The 26,463-nt window shown below is 38.6% G+C and overlaps 1 protein-coding gene across 2 annotated transcripts; it reads right to left on the bottom strand.

Annotated features, from left to right (window-relative positions):
• Positions 1–30: 30 nt before the first annotated feature.
• LOC308395930 (creatine kinase M-type) lies at positions 31–25,246 on the bottom strand. Of its 2 annotated transcripts, XM_080880982.1 has the most exons (10): positions 25,109–25,143; positions 24,605–24,651; positions 24,491–24,525; positions 23,613–23,811; positions 21,007–21,164; positions 20,553–20,685; positions 3,608–3,761; positions 2,682–2,805; positions 1,153–1,342; positions 31–792 (listed from the first exon to the last, which is right to left on the bottom strand). In XM_080880982.1, exons 4-10 carry the CDS (start codon positions 23,788–23,790, stop codon positions 632–634), a joined length of 1,098 nt encoding a protein of 365 aa, XP_080737108.1. In that variant the 5' UTR covers positions 23,791–23,811; positions 24,491–24,525; positions 24,605–24,651; positions 25,109–25,143; the 3' UTR covers positions 31–631. The 2 variants fall into 2 exon arrangements, with proteins under 2 accessions (XP_080737108.1, XP_080737107.1); XM_080880981.1 differs by lacking the exon at positions 24,491–24,525 and having other exon boundaries at positions 25,109–25,246.
• Between the last annotated feature and the right edge of the window lie 1,217 nt (positions 25,247–26,463).

Raw genomic sequence — 26,463 nt, forward strand, 5'->3', positions numbered from 1 at the left:
TAGTTCAATTCAATTTTATTTATACAGCATCAAATCACAACAATAGTCACTCTTAAAAATAATACAACAGAGAAAACCCCAAAAATCATATGACCCCTATGAGCAAGCACTTTGGTGACAGTGAGAAGGAAAAACTCCCTTTTAACAGGAAGAAACCTTCAGCAGAACCAGGCTCAGGGAGCTGTGGCCATCTGCCATGACCAGTTGGGGTGAGGGGAGGAAGACAGAACAAAAGACATACTGTGGAAGAGAACCAGAGAGGCCTGCATTTGTATAGCGCTTTACTTAGTCCCTATGGACTCCTCCTACTGTGCACCAATAACAGTCAATAAGGATTAAAATGATTTCAGTGAGTGCCTTATGAAGGATTTGTTTCTTGCTGTTTTCCATCAGACACGTATTCTCTGTAAAAGAAATACATTACTCTTTGTAATTGCAGTGTTTTGCGATCCATTAGTTAATTCATGTCATCTGTTTTTTTAATCCATCGTGAAGTCCCATTGTAAAGTAAAACTTTTGTCAACCTAATCTTTATCTTGATCAAAGTAGGCAAGGTATATTTTTCCATAGTCTTCTTAGCAATCATTTCTTTTTGCTAGTATTCCTTCAGCCACTTGTCTTCCTAATGTGTCTACTTCTGTGCAGGAACAAGCTCATCTATACTTAGGTTGCCTTCCAGCCTTTTCTCCATGATGGTAAGTAGCTTAACCCCGTCCACCACCAGCTGGGTCAGTGCGACCTCGGTAAAGCCAAAGGTTGCCATGTTGCTTATATTATAGAGTTCCGGGGAATCTGGGAAATGAGGAGATTTGGAAAGTTTAAATCCAACACTGACAGTTAGTGGTGTGGGATGTAGCAAATGTGGTATTGATCTGATACCAGGTAAATACAGCATGAGTATTGCTAAAACCAAATACCAGTACTGATACTGACCCACGTCATCCCTACTTGTGGCCCGTATATTGACGTGAAGAAATATAACACAATTTGGCCCTTGAAGTTACACTTTTTTGTTAGGGAGGATTTGTTCGTTGTTGAGTGCAATGTTAAAATAAGTTCTTTAAAAAGCAAAAACTGATTTAATATGAATTAATTCAAAACTTAGTCAAAGTTTTGAAGCTATGAAATATCAGATCTAGGTCTTCTGTTTACCTGTTTTGTCCATGTTGATCCTCAGTCTTTTCAGAACATCCTTAAGGTGTTTATGTGTGGGAAGGTGTTGCAGTTTGATGAGGACGCTGATCCTCAGACCTGTACCCACATTAGCCGGGGAGCTCGTCACCCATCCCAACTGCTGCTTCCAGATAAAGGGATGTCTGAGACCTCTGTAGTATTTTTCCAGCTAGACACAAACAATCAGTCTTCATGAGTTCAACCTGGTTTCCCTGGTGGAGCGTTTGCAGTTACTTTTTAAGGCCTTAAGTACTTTTTCTAGAACTAGCATAAGTGAAAAACAAATATCCATCCATTCATTTTCTATTGTTTATCTGGTGCTGGGTTTCAGGGGCAATAGCCTAAGGAGAGGAGGTCCAGACACCCCCCCCCCCCCCCCCCACTCCCCCAAGCTGCCTCTTCCAGCTCACGTGTTGGACAACTGAGAAATTCCCAAGCCCACCTCACCCCCACCCACCTCAGATGTCTTTTTTCAAGTTGGAGGAGTAGCCCCTTTTCTGTGAGTCACTCTTGAATGACTTGAACTCATTAGCTATTGCAGCCAGAGAAAACTATCTCCAGTTTCCACTGCTTGTATCAGTTTCATTCTTTCAGTCATTACTCATGACCATAAGTTAGGGTATAGATGTAAACTGACAGGTCAACTAACAACTTCTCTTTCATACTCAGCTCCCTCTGATCTCAGGAAGCCAACAAAGCAACATCATCTACCTTCTGCCACTTGGTTCTGCCTAGAAATTTTGACCATAAAATTTATGATTTATAGTATTGAGCCCTGTTACATTAAATTTATACTGGGAATGAGTTCAACTTATTGCTGGGAATCCAAGTTCTTACTGAGATTGTGCATGGACTGAATAGCTCATAGCAAAAGGCTAGATACGCCATATTCCCTAAGCAACTCCCACAGGATCCCCCAAGGGACGCATCTGAATCCTCTCCAAGTCCACAAAACACATGTACACATGATAAACTCCCATGCACAATCAAATATCATTGAGAGGATAAAGAGCTCATTCAGCACATGACTAGGATGGAAAGTGCATTGTGCTTCCTTGCTATAGATCGGATAATAATAATTATAAAATTGGTCAGTAGCCAGCAAATTAGGGTGTCCTGGTGCCATGTGCACTTATAAACATTAGGATGTTTATAAGTGCACACGGCACATCTTAATTCTTGTTGACAAATTAACATTTCAACAGAAGTCCAATAACAAACCTGACTTGTTGCCCAAGTCAGTGTTGAAGTTCCCTGTTAGGACAATGAAGATGCTAGGTGGGGAACACTCAGCACCACACCCAGCAGCTTCAAGAAGAGTAGGGAATCTCAACTGTTGTTTGGTGCATAAAAGTGCAAATGACAGTCAGCACCTATACCCAATCTGAAGAAGCAGAGAGGCAGCCCTCTCATCCACTGGGAAAAAACCCAATGTACAAGCAACAAGTTGGGGGAGGGGGTACAGTGAACATTTTATTAGGATTATTTATTCATTTATTAAAATTTACCTTTTGCAAGCTGATGCAGATGCATTGAAAAGCTTCAGCCACATTGGCATCTTCTCGCATTGATACCAGCCTGAGGTGCTCATCTATGTTGACCCAGACCAACAGGCTCCTGTTTTCACTCACCCTGCATGAAAAATTATGGCACATTAAACATCTGACTTTAATTCATTTTAAACATCACAAGCTGACAGTGACTATAGATTGTATTTAAAAGATGGATGTAGCCAAGATTGTAAATGAACTGACTCTTATATAACCCAGAGCACTCAAAGCAGTTTATACAACATGCCACATTCACCCATTTACATAAGCACTTTCTTCTATGCTTTTAAGTGCTTTCTGACTAACATTTACACACATTCATACTCTGATGGCTGTATTGGAGAGCAACTTGGGGTTATTATCTTGCCCAAGGATATTGGACATGCAGACTGAGGGAGCTAGGGATCAAACCACCAACCGTCCCATCAGTAGATGACCTGCTCTACCTCCTGAGCTACAGCCACCCCCATATCACTTATTAGTTTAAAAAGTCCTGATTTTGAAATCTCAAGCTGTCTTTTAACTATTGCCATTTCATTTCATTTTGAAAACTGATCGATCTTGACAACCACAAAACAGGTCAGTGCTAAAGTATACCCTGCTTAATCTTCTAGGTACATATAGTGACCATAACACGAGGTGTAAGGATTTTAGGTCACACAGACAGACATGTTTTACATAGCTAAAACAACTTGGGTTCAAATTGACCCCAGAGGAACACCGTATGCAAAATCTGTAAAGCTCACTGAATCTTTTATTTATGCTTTAAATGTTTTACACTTCTGTAACAGTGTCTCTCAAGAAAGATTATGGCATTTATGGGAATCAAACTTGTAACTACCTGCGACCAGAGCAGGTTCTATATCCAAGAAAACCATACTGACCAAACTGCCCTGGCATCAGGCCAGTCCCGGGCCACACCTATGCGGAGCTGGAAGGAAGTTGGAGCTTTAAGATTCAGCTCACTCTGTTGCTCTTGGCTTAAGTCCGTTAGTAAGAGAAGTCGACCTGCCAGCTCCTGTTCCAGTTGCTGCAAAGCTGAAAAACAGGAGATTGGTAACTAGTTTGGTGTCATTGGTACCTTGTTGACAAAAAATCTTACAGTTTTTCTCCATTGGTTTGGCTCATTTCTTGAAACAGAAATTACATTCTCAAAACTCTAAGATCATTTGGCAAAACAATCTTACAGTTTAGCACAACACTATAGCTCACCTGCAAAAGCTCATATCTCTTCCAAAACTGTTCACTCGGGCTTCAATCTAAATCCCTTTCTCATTTAAACAGTCAGTGTCTCCAAAATGGCAAAGATCCTTCTCAATAGCTTTGGCTCATTTCTCGACACAGATCGGACATTCTCATCATTCTTGGTGCTTTTGTCAAAATAAACCTGGATAGTTGATCACAACAACATGGTCCACCTGCAAACGCTCATATCTCTCCTAAAACAGTTCCCTCATGTGTCAAAACTACATTTCTTTCTAATCTGAATAGTCAGTGCCCCCAAAATGCATCGTCCCTTTGGCATTGTGTGAGTACTGCCATACAAAATGTTTAGATGTTTTGTCACTATGGCAGAGGACCAACAATATACAACAGAAAAGAGTAGCCTCCAAGGTTTGACATCACTCAAACTACCAAGGAAATGATAACCATTTTTTATTCACACGCAAAGAAAATTTCATACATATGTAAAAAGAAAATGTACATTACAGTAGTAAATTGTATGAACACAAAATCAAAAAACAAGGACTTATTCAGTGGTTGCTGTCCACTGTCTTCACCCTCCTGATTATTTACACGCTGTTGTCCGTCTGGCCACAGATTCTCGTCCACATCACAGCGGATACTTTCTCTTGCAATGCAACGAGGGAAGAAACGGTGTGATGCCGCAACCATCCCCTGCATTGATCTCCTGTAATGTCGTCACACGCTGCGTCCATAGCATGGAGCAGGGACGGCTGATCCTGAGCATGATGCTCATACACTCTCCACCTCCAAGCAGAGAAAAACTCCTCTATCGGATTGAGGAAAGGAGAGTAAGGTGGTAGGAACCCCATGACCAACCTTGGATGCGTTGCAAACCAGCTCCTAATGAGTGGGCTATGGTGGAAATTGACATTGTCCCACACAATTACATAAATGGGTAGGTGAGGCCCTATGAGACCTCTCTCATTTTCAGGGATAAAATCGGTATAAAGGTGATCCAAGAAGATGAGGGGCTTGTGTGTGTTGTATGGATTGTATGGATTAAAATTGTTGATTGAACAGTTATACACCGAGTGTTGTTCTTCCTTCAGCCCAAGGATCAAAGAATTGGGAGGTTTTAACAGGCATCAAGGGTTAACTGTCACAATTAGCAGTTTGCTTAAGCTTTTTTTAATACTTTCTCTTTATTGATTTTCATCTTATTTTACATACAGAACTAAAGAGGGCAAGGGAAACTAACACATTCACATATGTTCACATATTCCAAAATACACAACGCCTTGTTTTACTTACATATATTACATATTGCACAGGTGCATGTTCCATTCAAACAAATTCGCAGCTGTCCCTCTGCATCACAGAGGTATCAGTTTCTAGTCTCTTGACGTATAACGATCCCATCATTCCCAAAGTCTCTCTCCTTTCTCCTTCTGTAGCCGCAGTGAGAGGGTAATCAGTTCCATATGATGAATTGTGTTAATAATGTCTGTAACCAACATTTAGTAATTGCCTTTTTGAATGCAACCATAAAAGTATGAGTCTCTTTTATTTATATCCTCAGGGATATTCTCAAGGTACATGGTATTAAAGGAGAAGTCCAGTGTTACTTCCAGCACATCCATCACCATTTGTTTAATCTCCTCCCAAAAGGTCTTCAGTTTAGGGCAGAAGACATGAAACCAACCTGCAGCGACCTCCCCGCACTCCCTCCAGCATGAAGCGCCTGAACCACTTATTTTGGATTTCTGCTTTGGTGTGATGAAGAATCTAATTAAATTCTTCCATCCAAAATCTCACCATGTTAAAGAATTTGTGGTAGATAACACATTTTTCCACATCCGCAACAATCTTCCTCTGAGATAGTTATACCTGCTTCTTTTTACCATTGATGACTTACATATCTTGTTGAGGTCTTTTTCATAGCTATAAAACTTCTGTACATTTTGCCTATAGTACCTCTTATAATGTTCTCACCATAAGCATCCATAAATATTTGGATCACCCCACTAGCATCTGCGTCAAGCATTCTAATTTCCTTCCGGAAGAAGCTCCGAACCTGTAGGTAACGATAAAAATCTTCCCTGCCGATCTCTTAAATCTGACACGTCCTCAAAATTCATCAGCTCCCCAAGATTGCAGTGATTCCATGCCTGGACAACTCCCTGAATTTATGGTCTAACAATGCTGGAAGGAAGCGTGGGAGATACGCTGGCCATCCCAGCAACCCTATTTCCCTATTAAGACCAAAAATTGTAATCACATCTGCCCATTTTTTCAGGGAAAAACTTACACATAAATTTTGCATCTGATATGCCTGTGGTAAACTCTCAAGAGACCCCAGAACCAGGCCCGGCCCTAACCAATCTGGCGCCCTAGGCAAGATTTTAGGTGGCGCCCCCCTACATCGGCAGTGTAGTGTATGTACTCACAAGAAACTGAATAGCTTTGTCTTTGACCTTTTTTTTTTACTTAAAGAAAGCAAATTCACAATCAGAATAATTAACAAGATAAAAAAATATATGAATAAATAAATGAATACAAAAAATAAAAAAATGAATATATGAAATACAATAACACCGCTTGATGCTGCTGCAAAACTGGTGGGTTGTGCTGCTGAGGTGGAGGCAACAGGAAGACCGCTTGATGCTGCTGCATCATGGCTGGGTTGTGCTGCTAAAGCTGCATCACTGGTGGGTTGTGCTGCTGAAGTGGAGGCAGCAGCGGTAGATGTGGTAGATGGCCCAGGGGTGGGATTTAGAAACTTCAACAGTGCATCTGAAGAGAGGAGTATGTGACACCACTGAGTATTAAAGTCTAATAATAAAAACATATGATTCCAGGAATAAAATGAAATTATATAATATAAATGAAAAACCAAAGAGATATATGTATGATGTTAACTGATATGCAAATTAGATTAGATTCAATTTATTGTCATCATTACAGTGAAATGCTGAATAGCAGAATGCAAAGTAACAGTATAATATCATATGAGAATGTTATGTTATGATTATCTTTGACCGAATCACAGCAGTGCTCATATTAAAAAACAGCATTCCCTCTCATGTGATATTGCTTAATTAACATTAATGATGTGCACTTTAACAACTAGGCTTACAACTATAATATATACAGGGGTGGAAAAGTGACTATTACCTGCAGGGTAAACGTTAGCTAACCAGAAGGCAATAACAATGTAAACAAAAAACACCTGCTTAAAAGATGAATACAAATGAGGAATGGTGGGAAAGGTGGGAGTACTGTAATTACCTAACGTTACATTATTATTTTCCATAACAATTTAGCCCCCTCCACAATATTAACTGACGTTAAAACAGTTAACTAGCTATTTATTGATTAGCAATTAGCGAATCATGTAACATTAGCTTAATGCTAAAAATTTAGGTTACTATCACATTCAGACAAATAATTTCATGTAGGCTAACGTTACCTACCTCTGTCTTTTTCTCGTTTCTCCTCCTCTTCTTTTCTCTTTTTTCTTCCCTGGGCACCTGACAGTTTTGGCCGTTTTGACATCTTGTGTTGACTTTTTGATGTGGTGACGTCCAAAAGGAACCATGATACCGGGAGGGAGGGGGTGCACCGTGCGGGGAGGGGGGGGGGGGCGTAATGTTCTAACAAATAATATTTCTATTAAATAAGCTTTACTTTGCATTTTAATTAACGTGGGATTATTTTTTGTATTTAGAAATAATAGTACCAACTTTTTTTTTTTTTTCCAACATTTGTGGCACTGGCCCCCTGATGGACGGCGCCCTTAGCATTTGCCTATACGGCCTATGCCACGGGCCGGCCCTGCCCAGAACAGACTGTATTGGGAAATCCATCAAAGAAAGCTCAATGTCCTTCCATTTTGCCTCAAACTTAGAGTTACACCAGCACACTAGAGGTCTGATCTGGGCTGCCAGATAGTAATCCCACCTCTCCAGATCTTCATATATCTTCTTGTTCACCCAATTATAATTAACTTCATATAACGATGCAAGGTCTTTTGTCAGCAGGATCCCCAAATACTCCATTTGAGATTGATGTCATCCAAATCTATATCTTGCTACCAATTGTCTTGAGGGGTTAAAAAAGAATGTCAAGATTTGAGTTTTTTGAATGTTTAGTCTATAACCAGACAGTCTGCCATATTCTTCCAGTATTTTCATAAGCAGAGGATTTCCCTCTTCCGGGTTTCCTAGCGCTACCAGCACGTCGTCTGCATACAAGCAAATTTTATTTTCCACGTTCCCTGTTGTAACCCCCTCCAATCGAGTCTCTTCCAACGGTTTAATGAAAAGGTTAAGGAGCAGTGGGCTCAACGGACAGCCCTGCCTACAGCCACGTTGTAGTGTTATCTGATTTGAGAGGCTTCCATTAACTTAGATCCTCGCTGTTGGAGACATATAAATCATTCTTATACATTGAATAAACCTGTCACATAGCCCAAATCTCTTCAACACATGAAACAGAAATTCCCACCCGACCGTATCGTATGCCTTTTCCACATCAAGCCCAATTAGAACTGTTCCAGTTTTCCCTTTAAGTATCTGGTCAATAATATGAATGGCCCTTCTGATATTATCGTTTGTTTGTCTGTTACCAATGAAGCCTGTTACATTGATGCCCACGCTGATAGAGGAGGCAGCGGCATCAAGTACTTAACCTCTTAGCCAAAATCGCAGCAAATAGTTTATAGTCTATATTTAACACGCTAATAGGTCTATAACCTCTGGGGTCAGTTTTATCCTTCCCTGCTTTTGGTATGACAGAGATATACGCCTCCCGCCACGATGGTGGGAGCGCCCCCCCCACCCACTCAGAGTGTAATTAAAAGAGGCCTTTAATAGCGGGATTAAGGGTTCCCTCATCTGCCTATACCACTTTGGTGGAAATCCATCACATCCTGGGGCTTTAAAAGTCTTGAGTTTTGAGATCCCAGTGTTAATCTCTTCTGCTGATATTCCTCTGACGAGTTTTTCATTCTGCTGCTTACCTATAAATGGTAGATCTAGGCTGGATGAGAAATTCTGAATCTTATGCTCATCTGCTTTATCCAGTTGTGTGTATAGCTCAGCGTAATATTCTTCAAATGCTCTCTGAATTTCTTCGAGTTTATTAGTTATCTTATTTGTCTTTAAATTTCGAACTTTATGAATAGTGTTCTCCTGTTGTTGCCTCCTGAGTCTCCATGATAATAGCCTAGCAGCTTTGGGTCCTGCCTCATAACACCGTTGTCTATTATATTTTAATTTTTTTTCAATTTCCTCACTTAAAATTTTGTGGCTCTCCTCTTTAACCGGCAGTTGTTCCAATTATTCCAAATTTTCCTGTGAATCTGACAGCTTTTTTGCTCTCACCTTCTTTAGGACTGCACATTTTGCAATAATTTTACCCCTAAGGTATGCCTTAGCCACATCCCATAAAATTGTAGGATTAACTGTTCCATTGTCATTGAGTTCTAAATATGTTTTTAACTCCTGTCCCATTTCTCTTTTAAATGAGTCATTATTTAACAGACCTGTGTTAAGCCTCCATAAGGTGTTTTTGGGGCTAGCTTTAAACCCAATCTTCATAGTTAGTCCCGAATGATCAGATAAATCTCTCTGTCCTATTATACAATCCTTCACTCTGTAGAGATTTTTACTAAAAGTAAAGAAGTAATCAATTCTTGAGTACATATCATGTCTTGCTGAATAAAATGTAAATTTGCGTTCATTTTTGTGTAAATATCTCCATATATCTATAAGCCCCAACTCAGATAACATTGTTTTTACTTGTTTCTCTAATTTAGTTCCCCGCCGGTCTCAGCTAGTTGTAGCCCATTTTGGATGGAGAAGTAAATTGAAATCTCCTGCACATATACATGTTCCAACACTTTCTGTGGCAATAAAGAACCCTCAAAGAACCCTGTACTACTACCAGGGGGTGCATATATATTACACAGCGTGACGTCTTCCTGTTCCATTTTCCCTTTCACCAACACAAATCTTCCCTCTTTATCTTTATGTTCTCCAGTAAACTCAAAACCAACCTTGTTCGGTATCAGAATGGCCACTCCTCTTTTTTCCCCTGATCTATGTGAGGCATAATAAATATTTTTGAACCCCATTCTCTTCCACTTCTCAAGTTCTTCCTTTGATAGATGCATTTCTTGTAGAAACGCAATATCAATTTGTTCCCTTTTTAGCTTTGAAACTATCTTACTCCTCTTAATGGGATTCTTTATACCATTCAAAGACAGTACCTTATAATACCGCATATTAGGGCTGGGCTATATCATACCGTTCACGGTAATACCGGTGTAATTTTGGGCACCGATAGGAAAATGAAACATGGCGATAGAATATGGGTAAAACGCGCATGCGCAGTGCCTATGTTTACATATGCACATGGCGGCGACGCAGAATGAGAAGAGCGAAAGTGGATCGTTAAATGAAACGGATGAACCAGAATTGGTTTGTAAAAATGCTGCAACTTCAGTGGTGGAACTGGTTTAGCTTTCGTCCGTCAGATACACAACAAAGCACTATTTTTGGTAGAGAATGCTAGCGGGCCGTCGTTATTACCATATTGTTTGGAAAATACGGCACAGTTAAAATCAATCCTTTGATTTTTCTGAAAATCAACAGAGCCCCTTATAATCCCGTGTGCCTTATGTATGAATTCTGGTTGTGTTTACTGACCTCGAAACGATTTTATGTACACGGCGCTCAAAAATCTGTCAAATGTTTTAGTACGACTTTGCTAAGCTACGAACCCACACCGCTTGATGGATTGTCGGAGCATTACGGCTATCGTAGGCAGGCGCCTCGCGGAGTGATACGTACCTGTGGCGGAGCGGGGGGTGACTTACTGGGCTTAAGCCCGGGTTGTTTTGTCAGAAGCCCGGGGTCTTTTGGAGTGTAATTTTTTCATAGTTAGATGCCTGGCTGACAACTGTATAAAACAAAAACTACACACAATATTCGAAGCACATAGTGCACACTGTGGGAATTTACGACTGTGCATAAATCCCCCCTAAAATTGGTATGATCCGAGCTCAGACACTAAGCGGGGCGGGGCAGCTGCTGCCTGCGAGTGAGCTGTTGGAGAAACGCAGCCAGGCAGAACTGAAGTTCGACCAGGTACCAAAGCAAATCATTCGTACTGTACAAATAATGTAAATATGACGGTGCATCACGAAAGATTGATATCAAACTGATCACTTGACCCATATTACGTTACTTGGTCTTCGAGTGAATCAACAAATGGCGAAATGAAAAGCCGAACAACAACAATGCTGTTTCTTTAGAGAGTCTTAGCTTACATGTGTGTTTATTTCATATTTTCAGTTGTTTCCCTCCACGGCTAAATAAATCGGTTTCAGTAATGTACTGATATACAAGAATGGACATAAGGAGCTTCTTTCAAAGAAAAAACTCTGGTAGATGTTATTTTATTGATTATGCTTTGTATGTTGTTCAGTATATTTCTATGCAAAACAAGAGGAATTTCAAAACACAGCAGTTTATTCACAGTTGAAACCAGATATTTACATACACTTTATGGAAAACACAAGAACATTTTTTTACTGTACAACATCAATTTAGAGTAAACTTGTTTGTTTTGGATAAATAAATATTAAAATATCTTTTGAATTAGTTAAATGTCAGAATAAAGAGAGACAGAGCGGTCTATATTTGATCACTTTGATCAAATTTAGGAGTACATATACACTAAGTTTATTGTTAATTAATAAGAAAACTCCAGAGATTCCATTCTGAGCTGAAGAAGCTTCTGATAGGTTAGTAGAGTCCATGTGAGTAAACTGGTGGCACAGCTGTGGATGCATATAAGGCAAAACACAGAGTCTGTTTCTTTGAAATGGGAAAATCAAGAGATGTCAACCAAAACACCAGGAAAAGAATTGTGGAGCTCCATAAGTGTGGCTCAATTTTGAATACAATTTGGTGCCATTTGCAATTAAGAAATACAGATAGTTTCTCTCTTTGCTCTTAAAGTTAACAAATATGTTTTTTATATTTATCAATCTAAAAAAAATTAACATTTAGTCTGATTTGATGTTACAATTAAAAAGTGTTTTTATCTGAAGAGTTTGTAAATATCTGATTTCAACTGTATATTTGATAATTGTCAGCACAAAGAGGGAGAGAGAGGAGAACGAGGACAGAACAGAGATGAACAAGAGCAGGTGAGACAAACATGTTAGTCACATGGTTGTTTACCAAAGTATCACTGTATCACAGGTCCTCATGTATCTCGTACCTAGTGTTTCTTTTTAGGTTTGTTATTTTTCAAATTCTATATTTATTAAGTTATGCAGGCTTGTTTGCACAACAAGGCTAAATAATTATATAAACTTTTCTCAATCTAAATAGTGGACTTTGGTAGAATTAAAAAACAAGTGTAGTGCAGGTCTATGATGATTTTTAGTGCTACTATCATCTAGTTCTGATTCTGGTTCTGTCTTGGTTAAGTCCTCAGTAACTCTCCTCAGCTCTTACTGGAACAGTGGCGCGGCTGCCCCTCTGTTGGTCTTCCATGGTCTTTTGTGTTCTGGGGGCCTCTGGATGTCTGGAGTTTTGATCTCCTCCATACCCGCTTCACACCCTGGAGGACGGGGCTGAGGCCCCCCCACACTCCCTAGCAGATCATTACATGGAGAAACCTTTGGAATGCAAGCATGCTGATCCACACAGGTATGCACACATGGGTATTCACAGACGCGGACTAAAGCTTTCTTGGCTGCTGCCTCAAAGCACACTGTGCGCTGTCTATCTTGCGTGCTGCACAATATTGTTTATTACTTAGTAAATACTGATATCTATGACTAGCTAGTTTATTGTGATGGTGCTTTGTTTTCTCTATTATTATGTTGCTCTTTGTTGTTTGCTGTCTCCTCTGTTTGTTTGTTTGTTTGTTTGTTTTTTTTTCTCCATACAGGTGACCCAGGAGTTTTTTTTTTTTTTTTTTTTTTTTTTTTGTCTCTCTTCCCCCCCCTTCTCACCGTCTCTTCTCCCCTTTGGTTTTCTTTCTTTCTCTCCCCCTCTCTCTCTCATTCATTCCCCTGTCCTATTTATTAAAAAAAAAAAAAAAAAAAAAAAAAAAAATGACAAAGGATGAACTGAAGCTCTGCCATCACGTAATGTCGCATACTGCTGTTTCTGATGTCATTTAAAAAAAAAAAAAAAAAAAAAAAAAAAAAAAGGTTAAGTCCTCAGTAGTCCTGATTTTGAAATGTTGTAGTCCTGTTTTAATTCTGGATCAGTTCTTGGTCTGGTTGAATTGGGGTTTAGTCCTTGTGTCTTGATACAGCCCTGATTTTGTTTTGCCTCGCTGCTTAATTAAAAACCTAGCTTAAGGTGTCCTGCATATGTGATATATATTTTTTTCCTATATGAAGTCATTCTTTTTTGAACAAAACTCAAAACACAGCCTATTAATCTTTCAGTCATTTCTACACCCCCCCCCCCCCCCCCCCCCCAAAAAAAAGAAAAAAAAATCCCACATGCATACTACCCTTTAGGGCTAAGCCCCGGGTGTTTCAAATGTCTGGCTCCGCCTCTGATACGTACTGCGCTTCAACATAGTATTACCGTATTGTGTGTGTATAACCTCTTTTTAAGTTTTGTGGATATTATACATGGTTGTGCTGAGGATATGTCGGCCAGTTTCCACTGGAAATGCCTTTTGGTTAAACTGTCAGCAAGGAATTTGCACTGTTACATTTTTATATAACTTTAATGCACATAAAAAACAGCTGCTTGTTTAAGTGAAACTACATTGATGGGTTTTTTTTGCACTAATAAAGTTGTGGAGTTGTAAAGTATTTTGTCTAGTGTCAATTATATCGTCAGTTATATCGTTATCACAAATTTTCAAATGTATATCGTGATAAATATTTTTGGTCATATCGCCCTGCTCTACCGCATATGTTCTATATAATTCCAATTTATTTTCCAGCACCAACATAACAATACTCTTTAAAAAAAAAGAAAAGTAATTAAATGCATTCAAAAATCAAACATTTATTTCTGATATTTAAAATGCAATTTTCACTTTCACATTTTCAAATCCATTTCCTCACCGCATTTCTCTTTCCTGTTAGTTTGTGGATTCGATTATATGGATGGTGGATTATGTTAGTATAGTTTTTGAATTAACTATGGGATTAGCTCTTGGATTAGCTAACAGATTAACTATGTCTTTCAGCATTTCCTTGATTCTTCTGGTCCTTGAAAAGGCAATGCAATTGCTGTGCAATATAAGGAGCTCTCTGATTTGTTAGAGACACATGCTAGCTGCTTGGATTTTTATACACCATTGTGCTGTAGCTTTGCACTCCTAAGAATTGGGTGTGCTTGTACAAAGGCATTTAGCCTCTGAATTTATACCCTGACTAGGGCTGCCACGATTAGTCAACTAGTCACGATTAGGTCGACTATCAAAATCGTCGTTTGAAGCTTTGTAAGATCCCAAAAGACGCAGGAATAAGTAGTAGGATTTAAGAGTGTAATAACGGACTGAAACAGAAGATGGCAGCACTGCATGTGCAAGGATGCCAGCTGCTGTTAAACCCTGAAGAAGAAGAAGCAGGGTCCGGTATCGTAGCTGTGTCCAAATTCAGGAACCACATCCTGCTGTGCCCGCATTTTTAGGCCAATTACATTACAGCGACACGACGAAGCCTGTCCAAATTCGAAGACTCCGACAAATGTGGCCGACAAATGCGGCCTTCATTTCCCCAGATTTGAAGGATGGGTCGCGTGTATACTTCGTGGCCCAACCTATCCCAGAATTCATAGCGCGGCCCAGCTCAGTTTCCAACAATGGCGGCAGCTAGTTAGTTTTAATATTACTCTTATTATTCTTTCTGGGTCACAAAATAAACATTTAACATATTTTCAGGCGAGAATGTAGCTGTGTAAACCTCAAATACCTGCTCAGTTTATCAGGACACCACATATTTTCAAAAGTGCGCCAACGTTTTCGGAGACATCTGATACCCACCAGCTCAATAGCTAGCCGGGGTTCAAGGCTCACTAGAGCCGCTGAGAACACCGGACTCCCGGCAAATCGTTTTCAAACCCACCGCCGTCTTTCGCTACTCAGGTTAAACATGATATAGTCACTTAGATAACTTACAAATTTTATTGTTTGGCTTTTTTTTAGCATTTTATTTGTTCCTGAGTAAATCGGTTTGGCTGAGATTAAAGTTATAGTTTTTACACAGCTGAATAAACGTCAAGCAGACAACTGATTATCAGAAGTGTGAGACGCTCGCGAATATACTCCGGTGTCCTGTTATATCTTAGATAGCAAGGAGCAGACGGCTGAGTTTATTAAACTTCACCAAAACAATCTGCAAACTTCATTAAAATTTAATAAACTATCATCTTGTCTTTATTTTTAGTCAGCACATACCTTAAACACTTAAAGCTGTAAGCTAATGACTTCTACAATAGAAAATGGCCTTTTGCCATTACTTAGGCCACAAAATCTTTTTTTCATTGTAAATAGCTGTCTTATTTACTTGGTGAGACTGTAGAACTTATTTTTAGTAATTGCTCATATTTACTGTTAAGATATACTGTTTTATCAAATGGTCTGAGCTTGTTATATATATAAAAAAATTCACCATAATTTTCACAATAATTCTAACAATGTTTTGACATTTTGTTAAAATTAAAAGCACGGTATGTTTTGAGTAATTAACATACAGTTGTAAATTGTAAATTCAAATGAAAAAAAGCAGGAAAGATTGTCATTCATATAGAATTGTAGGGTGAGCCACCTATGTGCCATATTACTGTAAATTAATATATTTTCAACATATTAGCAGTGTAAAAATAAAAGCAAATCACCATTTGTCAATATACAGAAATTTAATATAGATATTACAATCATTTACTCCTTTTGATTTGATGGTAATTTACCGTTGCCATTTTACAGTTATTTCAGGTAATTTTTACATACATTTCTTACAGTGAAGAGATCAATCTTGTCAACCACAAAACAGGTCAGTGCTAAAGTATACCCTGCTTAATCTTTTAGGTACATATAGTGACCATAACATGAGTAGGGATGGGTATCGTTTAGGTTTTATCCGATACCAGTACCAAACCGGTACTTTTGAAACGGTGCCGGTGCTTAAATGGTGCTCGAACCGGTGCTTAAAGAATGGAGAACACAAAATTGGTCCAAAAACCTCTCATGTTCAGCTGTTTTTTTGTAAAAAGATAACAATGTTAGCCTTTTCTGCAGCTATGGGGCATATATGGTATCACTCTTGGCTGGAAGCAGTGCTTAAACAATGGAAAAAACACAAACTTTGTCCAAAAACCTCTCATGTTTAGCTGTTTTCCACTTTTTCTTTGGTCATTTCAGCCTTTTTGGCCAGGGTGAAGGGAGTATCTGCCATCAAACAACAAGACAGCCGCATGTAACTACGACGGTGTTTGCTAGTTCACCTTACATGCATTAATTTAATAACGTGGTTAGCCTACTCAACGTAAATTACACACGGACAACATTAAGCTACTCATGCAGAGAAGAACAGCTGCTGCTGCATCATCATCCGTCATCATTACTGCTACACTGGCAGGGCTAGGGGCCAGGACTCTCCTCTTCGGGTTTTTGGGGGATGTTGCTAACTCCGGGTCCGATAACAGGCAAACCACCCGCAGTAGATATGCACGGTGTGAGGTCTCGCAGCAAGCTATCAAATACGGCGCATTTCTCGGCTTTTAACAAAATGCTATACGTCGCCAGGTGTTTCATCAGATTCGAGGTGTTACCGCCTTTGCACAGTATCACCTTAAAGCGCTTGTTGCAGGCTGCTGAGTTTGCAACTTTTGCTGTGAAATACAGCCAGACTTTGACCGCTTCGCCTTTGCCATTTTTAATCTGTAGCTCTGCTCTAAAAGAACGTACATACCTGGGCCCGCCTACTATCCTTGGAAAGGTAAAATGATTGGCTAGAATCCAAAGTGTATCACAGCTCAGGAAAAAAAAAGCACTGAAATAAAGCACCGAAATGTGCGCTGTTTTTCGGTCTGGTTACTACCGTTTATGTCAGAACCGGTGCCATTACTGGTACCCATCCCTAAACATGAGGTGTAAGAATTTTAGGTCACATACACAGATAGACATGTTTTACATAGCTTAAACAACTTTGGGTCAAATTGACCACAGAGGAACACCGCATGCAAAATCTGTAAAGCTCATTGAATCTTTTATTTATGCTTTAAATGTTTTACACTTCTGTAACAGTGTCTCTCAAGGAAGATTATGGCATTTATGGGAATCAATCTTTTAACTACCTGCGACCAGAGGTAGTCAAATGTGTTGTAAAGATAATGAGTGAAATGTAGTTATTAATAAAATATATGTGATGAAAACCAAAGCTGAAACTGATTCAGCCTATTAATTTTCTTTGTATGCTTTTTAGGTTCTGTGCCCGATGCTGTGATGTATACCGTAAATGACGTGGAAAACACACACATTTATACACATTCACACTATCTCCTTCGAAATCTGAGCTTAGATTGTTAAATATAAACAATGAATGTATTTAAAGCAGAAATTGCACACCAACCATCAAAAGTTTGGTTAAATAACATGAGTACTGTAAAAAGAAATTTCTTAACCCGAAAGCTGGGGATGGCTTTATCTTGACAAGGAGGCCAACCTCAGGGCTTTATATGCTGCACCTTATTTCTGCCCAATAAAGTGCTTTAAACTAAACCCTAAATTAAACCCATAGAGCATTTTTTAAAAGGGATTTTTGTTCAAAGGTGATTCCTAGCTTAGACTGGAACGCTCTTCAGCGTGTGAATCAAACGGCACAATTCATCTGTGGAGTACCCTTCCCACCACTACGGGACATTTACAACACTTGGACCAGGAAATGGGCACACAACATCATTAAGGACCGAACTGACCCACAGCACACACTGATCACGCTCCTGCCATCTGGCAGATGCTACAGGAGAGTGAAAGTAAGGACAGCCAGACTTAAAAAAAGTTTCTAACCACAGGCCATCAGGCTACTGAATCACTGAAATATTGTCGAACTGTAATTATTAAAAATTATTAAATTATTAAATTTGCAATTTGTACATACTCTGTTTAAATTACCGCTGTGACAGTATTGCAACTACTTGCACTTTAAATTCTGACTACACCCACACATAAGATACATAAACTACAAGTGCTACAAATCACTTGTTTTACTGCATTTATTATTTTCAATGCTATTTTCTATGCTTAGGATTAAGTTGACTCTTTATTTTAGTTAGTTGTTTCTTACTGCAAAGTAAGAATTTCATTGCTCTATGTAACCACTTGTGTTTTGCAGGGTATATGAAAATAAACTTGTTGAAACTTGAATCTGTAAAACACAATGCAAAAATGGAAAAAAACATTAAGTTATGTGAATAACCTGACTCTTCTTAAATATAATTCAGTAAACAAGTAGAACTACAAATGTGAGCAAGTTACAGACTTTCTTTTCAATAAATGTACATGACACTTTTGGAATGATTTGAATTGTGGGCTAAAGAAGGAAGCGAGTAGGAAGTAAAGCAGAGGACACAGAGTCGAAAATCACTGAGACAATCTCTGCTGCATAAAGTTCAGGTAGCAGGTTTTCCTGTTTCGGAGTCCAATGCCAAAAAGCTGACTCAAAGTGCTGTTGAAGCCGTAACATCTTCTACAATGAAACAAATGTGGGCGCGTCCTCATCTCCCAGAGAAGTTGTTGTCAACAAACAAACCTACATGCACAAAGATCTATTGAAAATGTAAACATCAGCTAAAATATCTGCAGGGACTTAATAACCTAAATTTTTGACCTCTGTGAAAATAAAGACGTTTTTGTTTCGTGTTCATGAGTGAGGGGAGACGGGAGTGTGCTACTGACAGATGGATTTCTGCAGTGACCTACATACTGTACTAGTCTGTTTTTGGTAAAGAGAGCTGAGTATGAAGGTGAAGCTGTCAGTTGGTTGATATACATCGATACCTTCACTTATGGTCATAAGCTCTTTGTAGTGACTTAAAAAATGCAATTGCTGATACAAAAAGTGGAAATTGGGAATGAATTTTCTCCAGAGAATGGCTGATATAGCGTAACGAGTCATCAAAGAGGTGGTTTGGGCATCTGACTAGGATGCCTCCTGGGCATGGTGTTCTGAATAGAGTGTGCCCTGAGGTAGACCCAGGACACACTGAATAGAGTACATCTCAGAGGAAAGCCTGGAAATGCCTCAGTTGTCCCCCAGGTGAGCTGGAAGAAGTGGCTAGGAAGAGGGAGGTCTGGACTTCCTCTCCTTAGGCTGTTGCCCCTGCAATCCAGCCCCAGATAAACAAAAGAATATGGATGGATTAAAACTTTCACTTATGCTAGTTCTAGAAATAATATTTAGGGCCCAAAAAAGTAACTGCAAATGCTCCACCAGTGAAACCAAGTTGAACTCTCGCGAAGACTGATTGTTTGTATCTAGCTGGGCGAGTGCTACGGAGGTCTCAGAAGCAGCAGTTGGGATGGGTGATGAGCTCCCCATCATAGCATACAGGGTCTTTATATGCACAGAGCATTCTGAGAAAAGTAATAAACTGAATCAATTTTGGCTTCTTTACATATATTTTATTAATAATAAAATTTTACTTTCTGTATCTTTATCACACACTTGACTAGGTACAGTACTTGGTTAAATGCTACTCATTGCAACATACCAGACATTTAATGCCAAGATTCAACCTGCAGTGTTAGAGAAGCTGGGATTAGCTTAACTTGGTCCTTGATAATCATCTATAACCAGTTGGGGATGAATATGAATGAATAATTACTATTTAATAAAATTACTAATTTTAATTTAATTAAAATTACATGTAATTACTAATGAATAAAAATCATTTAAAAGCTGTAGGTTGCAGCTATTGCTCTAACACTGTGTAAAACAAGGCTCAGTGCTGGCTCTTACAGTTTGAGCTGCTTTAAACTTTATTCACAAAGAGCACATTAGCATACTAAAAACAATAGCTAGCTAGTACTGCTGTGACCTAATACTTTCATAAGCGAAGATGATCTTCAAAGAGCGTGGCTACATGCAGTGATGCTAGTGTTAGCCATTGTGGTGGCAAACTTCTTTATTCTATGTATTGATCACTTTATCGATAGTAATATCACTTTGTCACTTAGTTATATGCAAATATGCATGTCACAAATGGACCTTATTGCACATACACACACAGTGGGGCACTGTAAGTTCATGGGAGACGTTAAACAGATAGTGAGACTCCTTGTCCATATCTCAGAGGAGAAGGAGGGACGATTTAGGATGTAAATTCTTAGGCAACAGCTAAGTGAAAAACACATTTGTAACTTTCTCTCTTGGAAGGTCCAAGAAGGTTTATTCTATTCTATTCTATTCTATTCTATTAGGCCAGTAATTGACTGTCAACTTTTCCAAGGTGTAGTCTGTCACCCTGTAAATGCTGGGATGGGCTCCAGGTCCTTGTGACCCTGAATTGGATGGATGGATTGATGGACTGATTGTGTTTTTGTACTGGCACTGTACTTTGTTAGTACTGAAATAAAGACTTACAGTACCTTGCCTAGCCAGTGTGAGAAGCCGTCTGCGCTCTCCTCGGCTGCAGTGTGTTGGGAAGCAGAAATCTTCAATACCTCGAACAACACTAACCTCACAGCGTACAGCGTACGATCTGTCCAAGTCATCACCACCCTACACACACACACACACACACACACACACACACACACACACACACACACACACACACACACACACACACACACACACACACACACACAATTTATTAGCCAGATCAATTGGGATGGGAATTGATAATAAAATCAATTAAAAAAAATCAGTCAATAAAATGAATGTCCATATGAACATTACTTTAATTTTATTGATCATAAACTGCTCCAATATTTTCATCCTCCAACACGAACTGAAATCAGCTGATTGTAGGGCACACAGCCTTCAATTCATGCTCCAATTATTTTCAGGTTTATTATTCACAGTGTTTTGAGTAGCTACCTTCAAGTTGTCATAGTTCAAGTCACTCTCTGGTGTCTGGCTGGTGATCTTCTGTTCATGATATGCTTCAATAACTCGGTCAAAGAAATCACAGAACAGGATGTAGGACTCGGCATCGCCGGCAACACACCCGACAGCTACAGGACCTAAATAATCTCCTTCATTAAAAAAAGGAACAAAAGTGACAGAAGGACCAAGTGAATAATCTAAACATTTACCTAAAAATTTCTCCACAGATGCTTATGGAATTACCACTTTGGACTTCATTCGTTTAAGGTTTCTTTCAATAAATGTCCAGATTAATTAGTAAAACAGTAAGTAAAGTAAAACAGATTAAAGTGTTTAAACTTAAAGTATGTAAACTTTATGCATCCATCAGAGCATGAATGTGTGTGAATATTAGATAGCACTTAAATAGGGTAAGCAAAAAGTGCTTGTGTGAATGGTGTGAATGAGGCAATTTGTGTAAAGCACTTTGAGGGCTCAGTTTGAGTAGAAAAGCACTGTATAAGAACCAGTCCATTTACCATCAAATAGAAGACTGAGAGTCCAAAGCTGAAAATGCTGTTTACAAACCCAGGATCATGACAGGTAGAGATACAGCATTGCAACTGTTTGCAGGATCTTATCTCAGTATCTCTTTGCATTGAAATTGCCTCCAATGTGGCACTCCTTTTTTTCCCAGTGCAGGGTGGCTGTAGCTCAGGTGGTAGAGCAGGTCACCTACTAATCGGAAGGTTGGTAGTTTGGTCCTAGTCTCCTCCAGTCTTGGATTTTCGCATGCCAAATATCCTTGGGCAAGATACTAACCCCAGGTTGCTCTGCGATGCATCCATAGGTGAATGAATGTTATCACTAACAACTTAGGAAAGTGCTTGTGTGATTGGGTGAATGAACAAGTTGTGTAAAGCGCTTTGAGTGCTCAGATAGCAGAAAAGTGCTATTTAAGAACCAGAAACATCACACTTTTACTCAGTTGGAGCAGCAGTTAATAGTAATAATGTTGTGCTTCTTCTCACACTTTGATCCATGATCCAGTTGCTGTAGGCAAAAATCTGGACTTGTTGCTGAATGTAACATTCCTCCACATGTTCAGATTCCATTGAACATGTTATAGAGACCAGTGCAAACAGGCCTGACTGTGAAGGGCAGTCATTACAGGCCTCCTGGCAGCCCAGGAGACTGAAGACTGGCGGTGTGCACTTTGCTCTGAATTGCCTGGGTAATGCAAACATTCATTTCTGGATTGCAAATTTGTAAAAGATTGCCTAAGTGCTGACAGGGTGAGGAAATGATCTTCTTGTGGTGATGTCTTCTTTGTGGCCTATCTCACATTCCATATTATATGGGACTTAGATGCCACTCTGAATATGATACTAGGACTCATCCAAATGATACTGCACCTTTGTTTTATCGAACACCAGATTAAAGTTGCCCTGTGGCATGGGCCCTGTCCAGATCAGTCAAACGTGGCATGCTTGGAGCAGACATCAACTAACTGCTATAGCAGGTACTGCTTAATCCTAATTGTCAGCACTTGGAGTACCAGAAGCTCAAAACAGATTTAATAGAATAATTATTTTATACGTTTTTATAATAATTGTATAAATTTAAAACAATTCATTTATTGAAATAAACTTTGCAAGTTTGGCATTGGCAGAGAAGTTTTGGCAAGTTTTCCATGAGGACAACCCACTCAACTCTACTCTCAACCCACAAATGCACATATTCCTTACAAATATGGCATCATTTAAGGGGAAATAAGCTTTCCAGTAATAAAAGATTTATTTCCAGAAACCATAATTAGAACAAAGAAATAACTGACCAAACAAATTTCCTTAGTTTTTGTGCTAACTTTATATTATATTATATGTTAGACCAACAATGAAACAACGATAATTATGATTTTTTTTCATGCAAATCTCAAATTCTTTTATATATGTAAATACTATCAAATTAGTTACCAATTGTTCACTAATTTTCATGTTGCTGTAATTCTGTGTTTTGGCCTCTCTGTAAAGATTTGCAGACTCAGATCATGTGTTTGTGGTATGGACCCAAAAGTGGACACTCAGATACAAAACTGAAATTTAACAAAAAGCGAGCCGTTTCTTGTGCACGGAAATACAAAAACAAAAGGCTAGAGGAGACTAAGACATACTAACTAAACTCGGCAAAACTAGACACTAAGAACTATGACTTGCTTGAAGCAAGAAAAATAAGAAACATGAAAAACCTGAAACATGGAACATGGGACATGGAGGAAAGACAATGGGAGACAAGGCCAAAACAAAAAGACATGACTAAGACACAAAGAGAGAGAGTGAGACACACAGGGAGAATAAACAGAGACAAGAGTGAGGAGCCAGATAAACCCAAAAGACACCACAGACACACAGGAGACACAGGGATGAGACAAAGAGTCAAAAGGAGCCTGACCAACAAGAAACCATGAACCATTCAAGCAAATAAACTCAAACACATAAAAAGAACCAAATGCAACAGTAAACTGTATAAAACTTGAACTTAAATCAACATTATAATGCAAAGAAAAATCTCACACATACAAAATAACTAAAAAAAACAACAACAAAAAAATACATCACCTGGTTCCTCCAGGCCGGGACGAATGACGTCATCAAAGATTACTCCACTCTGGGTGCAGCGGTTAAACTGTCGGCGGTACAGATCCAGTGTGAGGATTCGACCCATCCAGGTAAAGTTCCTGCACAAGTCAGGAAACTCCTCCTGAGGGAAACCTCTCTTCAGGTGAAATCGGGCCATGGGGTCAGGGGGAATCAAATTCTTAAGAGAAAGGACAAACACAGAAGAGAGAGTAAAGTGACCAACTATTATATTAATAACCCAGAGGTCACTGCTGTTCACAGAACAATACATCACATTTTACATCCAGGTCTCCTAATATATGAATTAAAAAATGAGATGTTTATTAACCCTTATAACAAAATCCACAAACATTTTCTGGCTACATCATGTTGTATATGCTATATTTTTATAATATATTTATTGTATATTTTTTGTATTACATTTGACACGTTGGGCGTTTTTGGCAACTTTTTGTTAACAATGTCAATTTTAGAAAAAAAAGAATTTTACCCATAACATTTTGAAATTATGGCATGTATTGATCATGTCGATGAGATAGAGGTCTCAGAAACTCATGTATCAAATATGTGTTTAAGTGCATTATAGGGTTGACAGAATAACACAGCCACAATGCTGAATGACAAATGTAATGTTGTCATCTTTCTGTTACTTTTTTTTTAATGAAAATTTTCATCCTTTTGCTATGATCTTACACTGTATTCATGTTATGAGAGTAGATTTTGACAGCATTTAAAATCAGTCAGGAAAACTGCTAAGAACTGTCCCACTTTGTAAAAACAGTGAGGCTGCTGAGTGTCTGTTGTTAGTTCACGTCTGCAAAATGATCAGTGATCAAGAATATCTAATCCATAATTACCTTCTGATATACTCTGTTGCTATGTTTGACTTCAGCTGTAGATGACACAATTTCTTTTTATTGAATTACACTGTATCACACTGCTTATTCTTATTCTTACATTGATATAATTACCTCTAAAATTGGCCGGTATTTCACCTCCTTAGGAAATGTAACTGGAGCTGAGCAGAAGTCAAAAAGGTAAGAGATCAAAATTTTAATCAAACAGATTAACAGTACTGAAGACAGAAACACAGTCAGTCTTAAAAATCTTCATATAAGTATGAAAATATTGGTCCAGAGACAAGATCAGAAAGGACTTCAGTTAACCAATAATCCAGTGGTGAAAACTTGATGATTTTCTACTTAAAATGCTAGCGTTCTTTACTACTTAATCAATGCACTCTACATACTGATTAATGTTTGTATCAGGCTTGTAACTATACTTGATAGCAAACATATTAGCTTTTGATGTTATTCTGACTTTAACCTGTTAATACCACTGGTTACATTATCAGTTAGATCATCTTCTCAGTTTAAGTAACATAAAAGATGTTAGTCATGCAGTGTATGGCAAAAATCTTTATTACAGTGAATGGGAAAAAAAGAACCATGCAGTGAAAATGATGGGACACTCACGTTTGACCCTCCACATATTGTCGTCTTGATGGAAAAACAGATGGCTGTCTGTACAACACCAACAAAATATCTAAGAATAGTTGTGTTTGTGGTGAGCATCTCATCCTGCAGCCTGCAGGAGTCCAGTTACAGTCCGCACAATGTCACCCTTTTTATAACCACACACAACACACCACTGCTGCTATGTTTGAGCTGCTCTGAATGTGTGTTTGGGAGGTCATGCTCTAATCCCTCAGTTCAGAATGTATGACATCATGGGGTTTTTTGTTTTTTAACTTCTATTCTATTCTTACAGTGCATATGGCTTTGAACAGTCTTGTTCATATGGCTTGATTCTCTTTTTTTTTAATTTACTTAAAAAATGTGCTCAATAGCAGCTTTCTGTGAAATCAAATCTTGACAGTGATGATCTAGTGGTGCTATGTAGATGTCTTTTCTGAAATTAAAAACACAGTGTCCTAACTAGTTAAAGTGCATCAGATTTAAATCTTTCTCTCCCCTGTCTTACCTGCAACACATTTCACGACCCTGGTGCGTCCCAGGGCAGCTGTGGCTACAATGTAGCTTGCTATCGCCAGTGTGTGAATGTGTGTGTGAATGGGTGAATGACTGAATGTAGTGTAAAGCGCTTTGGGGTCCTATGGACTAGAAAAGCGCTATACAAATGCAGGCCATTTACCATTTTCACTTCCGCCTGATAAAAATTAACATTGAACACCAGGTGTCAAACACTACGTGTACCAATATAGAGGGTAGGTAAAGTCACAGAGGGAGAAAGACACTAGTAGCCTGACAGTTTTATTTTGCAAAGGTTAAATTAAAGTAAAGGATGTGTAATACATAGTTCTTCAACTCCACCACTTACAGTACATACACAAAGTATTCACTTGTTCCACATTTTGCAATATTAAAACCGTAATCCATCTGGATTGCAAACATTTTTGACCTCAAAATTCTACACACTGCTCCTACGAACAACAAAATTAAAAAAGGTTTGCAGGAAATTCTCATGAAAAAACAAAAATGTGACATGAATGAAGGACCAGAAAAGTCAAATGTATAAAAATAAAGGATTTTGTATTTTACTAACGAATTAAGTAATAAAATATGAGTTAGTAAAGTATTTTACTCATTTCAGAATCAGTATCAGAATACTTTATTAATCCTTAAGTAAATTATGTGGGCTACAGTTGCTTCAAGACAGTAACAGTAACAGACCAAACTATTTAAATAATACAATATGTTACCGAGTTTACAGATTTAAGAAATAGTGCTAATATATACAAATCACTCAATTATACATATCAAGAATATTACAGAGGTAAGAATATTACAGGGGTGGAATATATATGATT

Source organism: Rhamphochromis sp. 'chilingali' (assembly GCF_963969265.1).
Source record: "Rhamphochromis sp. 'chilingali' genome assembly, chromosome: 4".
NCBI lineage: Eukaryota > Metazoa > Chordata > Actinopteri > Cichliformes > Cichlidae > Rhamphochromis > Rhamphochromis sp. 'chilingali'.

Coding starts and splice junctions, on each gene's coding strand:
- LOC308395930 (XM_080880981.1), bottom strand. Junction 3,762..20,552: donor TCTCACACTGGCTAGGCAAG/GTACTGTAAGTC, acceptor CCTGTTTTTCAG/CTTTGCAGCAACTGGAACAG. Junction 2,806..3,607: donor CCTGATGCCAGGGCAGTTTG/GTCAGTATGGTT, acceptor TTTTTCATGCAG/GGTGAGTGAAAACAGGAGCC.